This window comes from Budorcas taxicolor, chromosome 15 (genome assembly GCF_023091745.1).
Source record: "Budorcas taxicolor isolate Tak-1 chromosome 15, Takin1.1, whole genome shotgun sequence".
NCBI lineage: Eukaryota > Metazoa > Chordata > Mammalia > Artiodactyla > Bovidae > Budorcas > Budorcas taxicolor.
The window spans coordinates 80,869,630-80,883,975 of NC_068924.1; the positions used below are offsets into that span (position 1 = coordinate 80,869,630).

General features: G+C 56.1%; 1 protein-coding gene across 1 annotated transcript in view; it reads left to right on the forward strand.

Annotated features, from left to right (window-relative positions):
- Nucleotides 1–1,603: 1,603 nt before the first annotated feature.
- The window catches only part of STX3 (syntaxin 3), a 36,165-nt gene continuing 23,422 nt past the window's right edge, over nt 1,604–14,346 (forward strand). The window contains exons 1-3 of the mRNA XM_052652223.1: nt 1,604–1,717; nt 4,102–4,224; nt 13,604–13,687. Coding sequence (XP_052508183.1) covers nt 1,604–1,717; nt 4,102–4,224; nt 13,604–13,687 — 321 coding nt within the window. The remainder of the gene's footprint in view (nt 1,718–4,101; nt 4,225–13,603; nt 13,688–14,346) is intronic.

The following is a 14,346-nucleotide window of genomic DNA, read 5'->3' on the forward strand; positions in this document are numbered from 1 at the left end:
GAGGAGCTGACTCATTGGAAAAGCCCCTGATGCTGGGAAAGATTGAAGGCAGGAGAAGGGGATGACAGGGGATGAGATGGTTGGATGGCATCACCGACTGGATGGACATGAGTTTGGGTAAACTTCGGGAGTTGGTGATGGACAGGGAGGCCTGGCGTGCTGCAGTCCACGGGGTCACAAAGAGTTGGACACGACTGAGCCACTGAACAACAGCAACTTCAAGGTTGATCCTGCTCACAGAGCGGCAGCAATGTATGGAATGGAGGTCGTGGACTTGGGATGTGTGTCCAGAGAGCTGGAAACATCTCGTGTTTACCGGGTCCTCCACAGAGAGCCGATCAGGATGCGCGAATGACATCGCCACCTGAGGCGCTGAAGACCAGACCGACTTTTCGCTCTCTGTTCGGTCTTGTGTCCTACAGGGCTTGTCCCTGGCCTCCTTCCCATTTTGAAGTTCCCCATATGAGTGCCCCAGGAGCACGGTCACATCGGTCGTACAACCGTCAGAACAGGGGCCATGCTTCCCCTTTGAAGGTTTCTAGTGGTTGGGGTTCCTTCCTGCCTCCCCTGTCTCCCTGGCCGGATTCGCTCCCTGGGAGAGCTGTCCCGGGGTTGGGAGAGCTGCCCCGGGGTTGGGAGAGCTGCCCCGGGTGAGCAGACGGCGGTGCAGCTGAGACTGGAGTGACAGGGATTGCAAGGGATTACAGACCCAGCAGCCAGAGGTCAGACAGAGAATGCGGGGCTGGGGGAAGGCGATTAGTTCTATTTTTACTCCCGTGGTTGCGGGGGGAGGGGGGGGACATGCTCGAGCGTGCTGTCTTCCCTCCCTTTAGGGTCCCTTCCCCGTTTGGCAAAATTCCTGCCCGTCTTCCCAGGCTTGCTCCTTGCAGGTAACACTCCTGAAACACAGCCTGGGACCTGTCCCCTGCCTGCCAGCAGCCCTGGTGGGTTGCACGTTGCTTCAGAGCAGAATATTTCTCTTCTATTGTCAGTGGGTTTTTTCTTTTCTTTTTTTTTCTTACCACGGCGTGGGCTTGAAATCACCTACCATCCGTCTTTTATGAGTTGGACTCTTTAGTCCCCTAAGACCTGTTGTCTCTCAGACCCATGGGTCTAAGACTGGTTGGAGTCACCTCAGCACATCAACTCTGGTAACGATGGTCATTGATGGAGCTGCCGCTTCCTGTTGGAAAGGATGTGTGTGTGTCTAATCTTCTCCGCCCTGCAAGGCAAGGTGGTGGTGTAGTATTCCCATCTTACAGGTGAGGCAACTGAGGCTCAGATGGGCCCGAGGTTCGAGTGGTGAGATCAGGAGCTGAGCGAGCCCCTCTTGCTCATCTGTTACTGTCGCTGGCTGCCTCCCCAGCTGCCCTGTGTGCCCCTTGGCGTGGTGGCAGACAGGACCCGCACCCTTCCGCATGGACTGTCTGTCAACTGATCACTATCATCTTGGCCCTTACACACCTTATTCTTCACTGGGACCTACCCTTCTGGGTCCATCCCCTCTGGGTTAGTGAAACTTGACCCGCTTGAAGTGCAGCATTTACTCTGGAACCTGTGGATTTGCTAATGAAGCCAGAGGTCACTGGTTCCACCTCTAAGGATGAGGATGGGTGAGTTCCAGGGCTCCTCCCTGTACCTGAACTTCCAGCCCTCCTCCTCGTGGAGGGTTGTCCCCTTTCAGGAAGACCGCAGAGGAGACCGTGTGGGTATCACGGTGAGAACCCAGCCACCTCGGTGCTCCCCTGGAAGATCTCACACATCACAGTGAGAACCCAGCCACCTCGGTGCTCCCCTGGAAGATCTCACGCATCCCTGAAGGCTCGCTACCAGTGTCACCGCTGCAGGGAAGGTTCCCGATCTGAGCTGACGGCATTCAGCAGGCCTTCCCGGAGCCTCCACAAACTCCGTATTTTTGTTGATATGTAGAAGCAGCCACGTACTGTTACGGTTTTAGAAGCTGCCTGCCAGTGAAGCCCTCTGTGAGAGTCCAGACCACGCTCCCACAGCCCAGGAAGCTGTACGCCTACGGCTTTTCCAGTGGCCATGTACGAATATGAGAGTTAGACCACAAGGAAGGCTGAGCACCGAAGAACCGATGCTTTCAGACCGTCCTGTTGGATGAGACTCTTGAGAGTCCCTTGGACGGCAAGGAGATCCAACCAGTCCATCCTAAAGGAAATCAACCCTGAATATTCACTGGAAGGACTGATGCTGAAGCTGAAACTCCGATACTTTGGCCACCTGATGCGAAGAGCTGACTCATTGGAAAAGCTCCGGATGCTGGGAAAGATTGAAGGCGGGAGGAGAAGGGGACAACAGAGGAAGAGATGGTTGGATGACATCACTGACTCGATGGACCTGAGTTTGAGTAAACTGCGGGGGTCGGTGGTGGGCAGGGAGGCCTGGCGTGCTGCAGTCCACGGGGCCGCAGAGTCAGACACGACTGAGCCGCTGAGCTGTGACAGCAGATGGACTTGCTGGGAGGTTCAGCAGTCCCGAGGGGGCCTTATCTCCAGCGTTTTGTGTCAGGCCTCTCTGCAACTTCCTCCCCTCTCTGCTGTTGGGTCAGCCTGTTTCCTGGCTGGGCCATTTCCGTGGCAACGCTCCCCTGTCTGCATGTGGAAACTTGAGAGAGGCTCACCCCCCACCTAAAGAGATCAGTGGAGCGTATGCTGTCTGGGTTTGTTTGGCTGCCTGGGTCAGGGAACCCGCAGGAAGGCAGCGAGCTTGCTTTTTGTAGGAATATGTGTTTCATGCTAGACTAATTTTAGACTGGCAGAAGGGTTACAAAGATGGTACAGAGAGTTCCTGCCTACAGGTTTCTCCCATTGTCGACGTCTCACGCTGTGATGGACGCGTGTCTAAACTGGGAGACTGACCTCGGTGCGGTGCTCGCCGCTCAACTCCAGGCTCTTTGTGGGTCCCACTCGTTTTCCCACGGATGGTCCTCCCTCTGGCCTGCGGTCCCACCCAGGGCACCACGCTGCGTTGGGTCGTCCTGTTCCCTCAGCGTCCTCTGAGCTGGGACGGCCTCTCAGTCTTCTCACTCATCACGGCCTCTTTGGCACAGCCTCTGTGTGTTAGCGCTTTGGACGTGTATTTCTGGGGGACCAGGGCTGTGGTTGGGCGGCGGCAGTTCCTGTTAAGACGCATCTCTCCAGGGTGATGGACCTCAGGGATCTGCGTCCAGCGGCCCACCCTCCTCCCGGCTCTGGTGCTCAGTCTTCAGGGTCTGGGGAGGTTGCCTGGCGCCTTTATGCTTTGGTTTTCTCAGCTGTAAGGTGGGGAGGGTCCCCAGAAGATTCTTGCAGAGATTAAACGCCTTGGTAAATTTGAGGCCCCTGTCTTGGGCTCTGGTCTCATCTTTCTCATCTTTAGTTGTTTCTTAACCACACGCTGGCATGCGGGATCTTACTTCCCTGACCAGGGATCAAACCTGAAGCCCCTGGGCTGGAACTGCGGAGCCTTACCTACTGGACCGCCAGGGAAGTCCCAGGCCCGCGCCTTAGAGTCCTCCTCGCAGGTGGGCTGCTCAGTGACTGCCAGCACTCCTGGGCCTCCCTGGTGGCTCAGCCGGTAAAGAATCTGCCTGCAACGCGGGAGACCTGGGTTTGGTCCCTGGGTGGGGGAGACCCCCTGGAGAAGTGATAGGCTGTGCACTCCAGCATTCTGGCCTGGAGAATTCCGTGGGCTGTATAGTCCATGGGGTCTCAAAGAGTCGGATGTAACTGAGGGACTTTCACTTTTACAGCCGTTGGTGTGCCGTGCTCTCGGAGCGTCCTGGGGGGGAGGGCTTGGGGGACAGAGGCTGAGAGCAGGTTGGGGAGGAGGCTGAGGCTGAGGGAGGCAGACAGTGCAAGTCCCTTCCTCTTCCCTGTGTCCTTGGCAGCGGGATGCTGAGGGGTGTGGGGTGTTGATGGGGTTGGGGGAGGGGAGGAAGCCAGGGAAGTGTGGAGAAACGTAGGGTGGGGGAGAGGAAACAAAGGGTTCACCTTTGAATCTCCCTGAATGCTCCTGGGGTGAGAGGGACAGCAGGAAGAAGGTGTGGCCTTCCCACCCCAGATGCCTTCCTGCAGGCATCCTTTGCCATTTCCCCAGGAGTCACCTCGCCACCCGTCCTCTGATGCCCCGTCCTCGCCTGGGCGTCGGCCCCTGGGACTGAGGGCTGTCATCTCCCTCCACGTGGTGACGGAGCGGCCTGAGTGCCTCGCGTCTGAGACCGTGAGGCTCCGGGGAGAGCAGGGTGCCCAGTCCGGTCTGTGCTATTGGAGACGAGAGATGATCAGTCAGTGCCGCTGGCTGAGCGAGTGGACAGACGGGTCTGTGACTCTGGATGGGACCTTGTGAACGAGAAGAACGTTGTGGGCGAGCCCCTTGGTTTTGAGACCCCAGCTCTTTGTCTGAAATAACCCACTGTGACCCAGGGGTTGGGCCACGCAGGGGTCCATTTGTTGCTTGTTGGCCGCGTGGTTCTGGGTGAGTTAACTTCCCTGATCACAGATTGCTCGTCAGTGTGGGTGACGTCTCCCCGCTCGGTGCTTTTGCTGTTTCCTCCTTCCTCTCTTTAGGTGACCTTCCATCTCTCTTCACTACTCCTTCCCTGGATCTTGCTCAAGGCCTGCCGGTCAAAAGCAGCGGAGTGAATGCGGCACGTGGGGGTGAAGCTTCGATGAGCTCTGTGTCCAGCAAAGGGCATGCAGGATCTTTTCAAGCTTCACAGACGATTAACACATTCTGACCGTGGGCTAACACACAGATGAAACGCTGAATTTCACAGAATATAAGTCACACAGGACTTGTTCCCTGATGACGATGTAATAAAGTTAGAAATTAACTATACAGTAATAGCTCTCCTTAGGTTTACCCACTTTGAAGATTTTAATTCTTAATATGTTTAGAAAGAACTGACTCATTGGAAAAGACCCTGATGCTGGGAAAAATTGAAGGCGGGAGGAGAAAGGGACGACAGAGGATGAGATGGTTGGATGGCATCACCGACTCGATGGACATGAGTTTGGGTGGATTCCGGGAGTTGGTGGTGGACAGGGAGGCCTGGCGTGCTGTGGTCCACGGGGCCGCAGAGTCGGCCGCGACTAGGTGACTGAACTGAACTGATTTAGAGAGTTTGCCTACTTTTCTAAATAACTCGTGGGCTCAGAAGAAACCAAAACGGAAACGACGAACTGTTTAGAAATGAATGATGAGGAGTAAAGGTCGACATTTTTGAGAATTGGCAGAAGCAAAGGTTACAGAGAGCCCTGTTTCTGTAAATGCGTGTGTAGAGAGATGGCTTCATTCACATAAACGAGCCACATGTCAGTCCGTTCTAGGGGACCTGCTGTCACCCGAGAACTGGCATCAGAGTTGCGTCTTTAGCAGAAACTCATTTTCGTGAAGGCTGGTAGCGTGGCACGGTCTTGGGAGTTTACTCTGCACCTGCGTTGCTCGAAACACTTCACACACATTCACTCATTCGACCCGCACGACAGCTCTGGGGGCAGCTACTCAGGCTGCACGTAGGGAGCTGAGTCTCAGAGAGGCCAAGCCACTCGCTTAAGGTCGCGCGGCTGGGGCTCCAACGTAGGCAGTCATGGGTGTCTCTGCAAACCCGCACATCTGTGGGCTTATGCACACCGGTATGTTTCTTTAAAAGGTTAGAAACACTACTTATTCGGCTGCCCCAGGCCCTATCTGTGGCAGGTGGGATCTTTTAACGTGGTGTGTGAATTCTTAGTTGCAGCTTGTGGGGTTTGGCTCCCTGGCCAGGGATCGAACCCAAGCCCCTGCATTGAGAGCTCAGAGTCTTAGCCACTGAACCACCAGGAAAGTCCCTGCACAGGAATCTTTTTCAGTCCTGCATGTAGACGTGTCCAGTTCAGTTTCACCGACATTGCAGCATCCCTGAAATAAGTGTGGGTGTGTTTCTGAGCCGGGCTGGGGAGGGCGTCTTCAGACAGAGTGTGGAGGGTAAGAGCTGGGAGGCCCGGCTCCCGCAGCCCTGCATTTGAGCCCTGACGCTGCTCCTCATTAGCGGGGTCAGCCGGGGTGAGCCATTTAACCAAATGGAGTGGTAGTCTCAGCTGTGAGTGGGGTGTCACACGTGTCCCTCGTGGGGTTGCCATGAGAAGCAAAGGTGACTTTTGAAACCACAAGAGTACCTGCAACAAAGTACCCTCATTACCGTCGTGACGGTGGAAGGCCTGGGGCTCGGTCAGCTGGGACTTTGGCTCTTGCCCAGTTGTCCAGGGACTCGGTGGCCTTGGGCTTATCTGGTGATGAGTTTGTTCCTCAGCGTCTTTATTTCCAAATGGGGCCAGCTCTTGCCTCAGACTGTTCAGCCAGAAGCACATCTTGAAGGCGAGCGCGTGCGGCTCACCCAGGAAGCCGCTCTCGCGTGGTTGTTTCCTCTTGGTTCAGCGGGAGGGTGTTAGGAAGAGGCAGAAAGGGGAACGTCCGCCCCAGGAGGGTTTCAGTTTAGGAGGGCAAAGGGGCGTTGACGGAGGTCCCTTGGACCCTGAGATGGGGAACAGAGAGCCCTGAGTGCCTGCTGTGAGCTGACACTTACTCAGACTTTCAGGCTCTCTTCGCTGGAGGAGAGAGACTGGAGGAACCAGACGCTGGGCCCAGGCAGGGGTGTGTGTGTGTGTGGAGTCCTTGGATGTGCTGGTATTTGTCCTTGGGAAGCCACAACCCCTCATCCTGGAAGGGAGGCTCGGGGGGTGGGGGAGGTAGGCCGTAGGGACGAGGAGAATCACACGTCCTTGTCTCTTTGAACCAGATTTAGTGGGTGAGGATCTGGGTCTGTAAACAGGAGTCTCCCAAGCACAGAGCTCTTTCCATGCGGGAGGAGGAAGCAATTGGAGGGCCCGACGTGCCGACCACGGTCCTTCCCCAGTGGGGACATCGGGATCAGACGCGCCTCCCCAGGCCGGACTGCTGGTCCCCCTTTCTGTTATCATCTCCTTCACCCCGAAACTTTCCTGAGCACTCCTGAGTCTCCCTCTCTCTGTCACCCACTGCGGGAGGGGCATCAGAGAGCCCGTAAACGGAGACCTCCGCATTTGGGGCGGCCTTTTCCTCTGTCCGTTTCTTTGTCCCTCCCCCTGGGGGACGCTGATCGGAAGGGTCCTTCAGGAGTTGCTGATGACTCGGGTGAACGCTGCAGCCATGCCTGACCGTGGAAAGGAGGGAGGGGACTCCCATCTTTTTTCCCTTCTCTTTAGAAAGCGCCATCCATGTGCTCTGGTGGGGTCCCTGCTGGCTAAGCGTGTCTCTTTCTTTCTCTCATTCTCTCTCTCTTTTCTTCCTTTTTCTCTCTTGGTAAGAGGCCTGGTTCTGAAAGTAAAATCGTGTTTTCAGCCTCAGTGTAAGAAGCAGATGAAGGTGGAGCTCTGCAGGTGGGAGGGGTGCAGGCTTGACTCCCCCACCAAATTCCCCGGGGGGGTTTCTGAGGCTTCCCCGCGGTCTCCTGGGGGTCCACAGAGTCGCGTTGGAAAGCTAAGCTCCTTACTTGGTGAGAAAACTGAGGCTTAGTGGGGACCAGTGCCGGCCCGAGGCCCCCACAGCCCCTGTCTCAGCCCCGCTTTCAGCCAGAGGGTGGTGGCCACCTAACACCCCCCGGGGGCTCCTCAGGCGGCAGACCCGCCAAGCAGGAGACGCGGGTTCGATCCCTGCATCGGGAAGAGCCCCGAAGAAGGCCACAGCAAACCTCTCCAGTATCCTTGCCTGAGAATCCCGTGGACAGAGGAGCCCGGCGGGCTGCGGTCCAGTCCACGGGGTGGCAGGGACGGACATGCCCGAGCAACTGAAACGGCAAGGGCCCTGCGGGTGGCAGAGGTTCCTCTGAAAGGAGCCCACGAAGGGGGCCCACAGGCTGAGCCGACAGGGGAGGGGCCGAGGCGCGGCCAGGCTGGGTGGCGGGGTCGCGGGTGGCGCCGAGCCCTGGGTCTGCGTCCTCCTCCCGCCGTTTCCAGAGAGGGGCCCGGGCCCGGCGGGGGCGGAGGGGTGGGGGCCAGAGGTGAGCTCAGTGCGGCTGGGCCGTGTCTCCTGGCAGGCGAGGAGCAGGAGTCAGGGAGGAGGAAGCGGGTGGCGGGCGCGTGGCGTGGCAGGCGTTTTCAGCTGCGGCCGCTGGTGCAGCTGCTGTAACGTTCCTGTTGCCACACGCCTCGATAAAGATGCCCCAGTGCCCTTCCAGGCGGTGCGAAGTCCTGCCGGCCCGAGATAAGGCGCCTCACGTGCTTTGCTGGCCCTGGGGCTCCCGAGGCCCCCTGGCCCCTGTGAGGGCATGGATGTGTCTGGAGAGAAGGACCCCCGCCTGGCACCTGGTGGATCTGTTCTCAGGGAAACCCTGGCCCGGTGTCATGTGGCTCAGACGACCTGGGCTGGCGGCCGCTTCCTGGAATCGTCTCATCTGGACTGAACTTTGTTGCTGTAGCTGTCATTTCTGGGGGCAGCTCGCTGCAGTGGGAAAGACTGTAGGAAAAGCTTCCCATCCTGAGAAGATGGGAGTCAAGGAACCTGGGTTCTGTTCCCGGCTCTTCCGATAACTCGTGATTTGGTCTTGGGCTGTGGTGAGAGAATCTCTTAAGTGAGAGAATTTGCCGATAGAATCTGCAGGGTTACTTTCGGCTCTAACGTTCTATATCTTGTTTTGGTTCTTTCCTGTTTAAGAGCACTGAGACCCAGATAAAAGCTGTAGAGACGACTTTGCTGGATCTTGCGTGTGGTTGTTTTATTGAGATGTTACCACATGCCAGTATTTTGGTCATCGGAGGCAGACAGCTGACTCATTGGGAAAGTCCCTGATGTTGGGAAAGATTGAGGGCAGAAGGAGAAGAGGGCATCAGAGGTTGAGATGGCTGGATGGCATCACCGATGCAAGGGACATGAACCTGGGCAAACTTCGGGAGACGGTGAGGGACAGGGAGGCCTGGCGTGCTGCAGTCCACGGGGTCGCAAAGAGCCAGACACGACTGAGCGACTGAACAGCAGCCACAGCCGTGCGCTGTTCATCGCGCAAGGAACTCAGAGTGATTATCTCATTTAATCCTCGCGAAAGCCCTGGTGGACACGGTTGCCCCTGTTTTGTAGGTAAGGAAATTGCGGCTCAGAGATGCTGAGCCAAGTCAATGAAGAGTCATTGAGCCTCAGCGACTAGCGTGAAGGGGGGTTTCCCGGGCGGCTCCGTGGTAAAGATTCCAGCCCTGCCAGTGCGGGAGATGCGGGTTTGATCCCTGGGTTGGGAGGGCCCCTTGGAGAAGAGCGGGCAGCCCACTCCAGTATTCTTGCCTGGGAAGTCGCATGGGCAGAGGAGCCTGGAGGGCTGCAGTCCACGGGCTCGCAGAGTCAGACGTGACTGAGCGTGCAGGCACAACGAACGTGAGAGGGAGTCACTGACCGAGCCCTGGTGGTCCTGCTGCTGCAGAATTGACCTTGACTAAGCCTTCATGTGAGCACTTCTGTGCGTTTAGACTGCGCATCCCTACAGTTAGGCGGTGGGGAAAGAGACACTTACTAGGCACTCCTGTGTGCTGTGCGAAGCTTCCCACCGGTGAGCCTCTTAGGAGTCCCAGGGTCTGTGGTGTTGTGGCCACTTAGCAGCAGAAAATCACAGAGCAGTCAGAACTTGTTGCAGGCCTCACAGCAGGTAAGTGATAATGACAGGCCTTGAGCCGCAGCTCTGGGTGACCCAAGGCTGCTGTTTCCCCAGTTTGGGCACCCTCTCACTGGAGGTGCCTGCTCAAAGCCAGCAGGTGGGGAGTCCCTGTCTGAAGGCCAGGACTCTCGTGCGTATCATGATGGAGGGCTCAGCCTGCCTCCCGTGCTCCGGGACACAGTCATTCCCAGCTTCCAGAAACTTCTCTGAGTCCACCCCACGATGCAGCCTCATCTCACTTCCTTAGCACATTTGCCTGTTTGAATGAAACTGAGTGGGCACACCCGTGTGCCTTGTGTGTGAATTACGTGTGTATCACAAGCCTGAGGTGTTTCCCCTCAGCGGGGGTCTCTATCAGACGCTCATCAGGGCTGTTCCGAGTCACATTCCTGCGGGAAGGTTGGGCTCCTGTTCTCTAGCGAGGGCCTTGGAGATCCTTCTTGGGAGACGGAGCCCTCTGGAGTCCACTGAGATGCCCAGGTATCGATGATAGTTGGTAAAAGCAGCATTTTATCTCAAACTGTAGAGACTGCTCGGTGGATCCAGGCCGCTGGTCTCAGTGGGAGTTAGTTATTAAACTAAGTTGATTCAGTTTTCGTTACATCTACAGCATGTGGTACGCGCTCGGTATACATTCAGAGTAGGTTAATTAATGACAAGCACAAGTAATTTCAGGGCCTCCCTGGTGGCTCAGCAGTAAAGAGCCTGCCTGCAACCTGGGAGCCAATGGCTCGATCCCAGGGTCAGGCAGGTCCCCCGGAGAAGGAAATGGGCAGATCCCCTGGAGAGGGAAATGGGCAGATCCCCGGGAGAGGGAAATGGGCAGATCCCCCGGAGAGGGAAATGGGCAGATCCCCCGGAGAGGGAAATGGGCAGATCCCCGGGAGAGGGAAATGGCAGCCGGCTCCAGTATCCTTGCCTGGAGAACCCCATGGACAGAGGAGCCTGGCGGGCCACAGTCCACGGGATCGCCAGAGTCAGACACAACTTAGCGATTAAACCACTGCCACCGCAACTGACTTCATTTCATACTTTTTTTCCTTTGGCCTTGCCATGTGGCCTGTGAGATCTCTGATTGAACGCATGCCCACTGTGCTGGGAGCGCGGAGTCTTACCCACTGGGCCACCAGGGAGGTCCAAGCAGGAGCAACTTTAATTGCAAGTGACAGAAGCTTCTGGCTGAACAAGTGAAAAGCAGTATTGCAAGAATACTGTTGAAAGAGGACTGGAAGCTCTGTAGAGCTTGCTCTGAGCCCAGGAGTGGCTTTGGAGGGTGGAGATGAGGGTAGTATCTCTGTTGGGTGTTGCTAGAGGGCGATTTGGTTCTGTTCATTTCACGATTCAGAATCCTCAGGGAGCCTGGGTGGGCACCGATAACTTTCCCAGAATCATGTGGGCGAGGTAGACGAGGTTAGGCACCTCCCCGGAGGAAGGTGTTCTGGGCAGGCACACACTCCAAGTCTCCCGGCGAAGCCCAAGGCAGCCCCGGGCCTCCGGGAGTTCAGGTCGGTGGGGAGGACCGGTAGGTGGAGGGGTGATTAATATGGGCGGGGTGGGACTGAAGAGGGTTTGCACAGAATGCATTGGGAGCTCAGGGAGGTTTTAAATGTTGCAGGGGGTTGGGGTGGGGGAGTGTCAGATCAGGGAGACAGAAGTTTGTTTGAGATTGAATTTTAAAGGCTCAGTGAAATTTTGCCAGCTGGACAAATGCGTCTCAGGAAGAAGTCCTCCGATGACAGTCCGGCAAGATGAAAGCATGGCGTGTCCAGAAACGTGTTAGGGGCTCCAAGCGCCTGCCCAGAGACACACCACAGAGAAGACAGCATGTGTGCCTGTGGCTGGTTGATGCAGAGGGCTCCCAGAAAACAACACGATTCTGTAAAACAGTCGCCCTTCAATTAAACAAACAAAAGAGTTGTGAGTGGGAGCCAGATCTTAGGGGGCTCGTGAGCTCTGTTAGGCTTCGGGACTTTTTTTTTTCCCCTTAGACCATTTTGGGGGCATTTCCCCCTCTTTTATTTTCCTTTTCTTGAACACAAAATCTTAAAGACTCCTGAAGGAGGTGACAGTACCTGATCAAACAATATCTAAGTACCTAACAGTACTTAACTGAATTCTTAAGGAGTGAATTTGGTTTCAGGAAAGGGCCTGGGATTTTCTAGGTAGGAAACATCCTACCTGGGCACAGGGCCACTAGGCTTTGGGACTTTTAATCCTGGGAAATGGCAGGAAGGTGCTCGCGGGGCCGGAGCGGCGTTCTCGACGTCCAAGTCCTTGCACGAGGCTGTGACCCTCGGGTTGCTGAGGGCTGCAGACACGCCAGAGAACGAGGTGGAGGGCGCTCAGTTCTCACCTGTGTCCGCCTCTCTGCGACCCCAGGGACTGCAGCCCACCAGGCTCCTCTGTCCATGGGGTTTTTCAGGCAGGAATACTGGAGTGGGTTGCTGTTTCCTCCTCCAGGGGATCTTCCCCACCCAGGAATCGAACCCAGGTCTCCTTCATTGCAGGCAGATTCTTTACCCACCGAGCTCTTGGGGAAGCCCGAGATGAGGGGGGCGGCAGTCAAAGGCGGCTCCTCAGGGCTGGAGAGCCCCACCTCTCGGGGAGTTCCAGGAGCTCCATCAGGCGTAGACCATCCCGGGATGGTGGCCGGGGAGGGAACGGGGCCCTGGTGGCCTTGCTTGCTCCTGGAGTCCTGTGTTGAGAGTGGCGCGTCTTGGCTTAGGAGGCCACGGGCCCCTGAAGCGGGTGGAGAGCCAGGATCGAGGTTCACCCCCCTCGCCACCTCCACCCCCGGCACCCCTCTCCCTTGTGCCTAGAGGTGGGGCGCTGTGTGCGCTGCAGCAGTCCGAGGGGCGTCTGGGGAGAACGCAGAAGCAGCTCGGGCCCTCTGGCGGGTTGGAATGGGGGCACTTCCTTTTGCTGCCGCTTCGTGGTCCTGCAGAGGTGGCTGAATGAGACTCAGAAAGCTGGGGTCACTGGGGTCACTGGAGCCTGCAGGAGGGCTCCCTGTTTCCTGTGAACACGAGCTCTGACCGGGAGCTCTCGTGGTGCCGTTTCCTTTACAACAGGTAGCTGCTGAAAACAGGAAAAGGTTTGCTCCCACCGTGAGGATTTGAAGCTGGTGCTTTGGAGGAATCGGCACTGTTCTGATACATATATCCCTGGTGCGGTAGTTCGTGCACCCGAACGTTGTGGAGAACAGGTTAGAAACCCGGGATCCAGACCCGAAGGGCGGGCTGGAATCTCTTGTCTCCAACACTAGCTGTGTGGTTTTGGCCGAGTTACTTAGCCTCTCTGTTTTAGTCTCCAACCGGAATAAGTGACAATAACAGCACCAATGCCGTCATCACCAGCCCCCGAAACATGGTGTTTACTGAGTGCTGGCGGTATGCCAGGCACCAGGCAGATGTGTCTCGTATTCATCATGTCACTTATTTTATAAACAAACCTGTGATTTAAGTGGTGTTACGATTAGCACTTTATAGACGAGGAAAGCTGGGGTCGATCGACTGATTGGTGTTTTTCTTTTTTTTCTCTTGCTATAGTTAATTGAAAGTTGCTCAGTCATGTCTGACTTTCTGTGATATAGTCCATAGGCCAGAACATTAGGGTGGGTAGTCTTTCCCTTCTCCAGCGGATCTTCCCAACCTGGCGATCGAACACAGGTCTCCCGCGCTGCGGGCAGATCCTTCACCAGCCGAGCTCCCCGTAGTTGGTTTACAATGTTGCATTACGTTCTGGTGCGATTCAGCGACACACATATACACACTCTGGGAGCTAGGGTTTAAACTCATGTATGAGAGGCTGATGGGTCGCAGAGCTGTTCTGCGGTCTGCAGGCCGTGTGTGAGGCGCGCACTGCGGATACAGCCCCCGGTGCTTGGCGCGCGTTCAGTGCTTCCTGGGGGTTTTGGTCTCACCTCGTCCTTTTCGTCCTTCACAGAAGCAGCTGACGCAGGATGACGACACCGACGAGGTCGAGATCGCTGTTGACAACACAGCTTTCATGGACGAGTTCTTCTCCGAGGTGGGTGCCTTCCAGTGTGTTTCTTCTGAATGGGCGTAAGGAACCACAGCTTCCTTAGGCAAGAATAAAGCCCGTAGGTCTTTCAGGGGCAGCAGAGGAAAGCCAGTCTTCTGCTGGAGGGGAGCCAGGCCGAGAGGCTGCAAGGAGAGCCTCCTGTTACTGGGGAGGACATGGGCTTCTAATCTCACTGAGAAACCCAGCAGAAGGCAAACCATGTGCAGCAAAGAGACGCTGTTAGAGTCTTACGCTCCTGATGATGTTTTCATGATGCCCTTTCTTCCTACAGTACAGAATTTAAATAGGGAACCAAGCCAGGGCACCCAGCCACGAATGTAAGGAAACGAAAAGAAAAATGCATTTCATGGAATTTTTAGGCCTGTAATTGAGATAGATCAGAATTGTTGTTACCAAAAATTCAGTCCCTTTGACTTAATTCTGGTAACAACTCACAAACCAAGAAACCACCAGTTTGAAATTCGGCAGAGGCAGAAATGGGTGCCCCGTGTGCACAGATTCCCATGGCCTTTGAGGGAGAGGCTCCTGCTGGAAGGTGCTATGGGAGACGTGAGTGATGGAGAGCTTGGGGAAGGGGTGCATGTATCCCGGACAAAAACGCAGGCTGTGGGCCAGGGAAGCTTGGGTTCGCAGCTCAGCCCTGG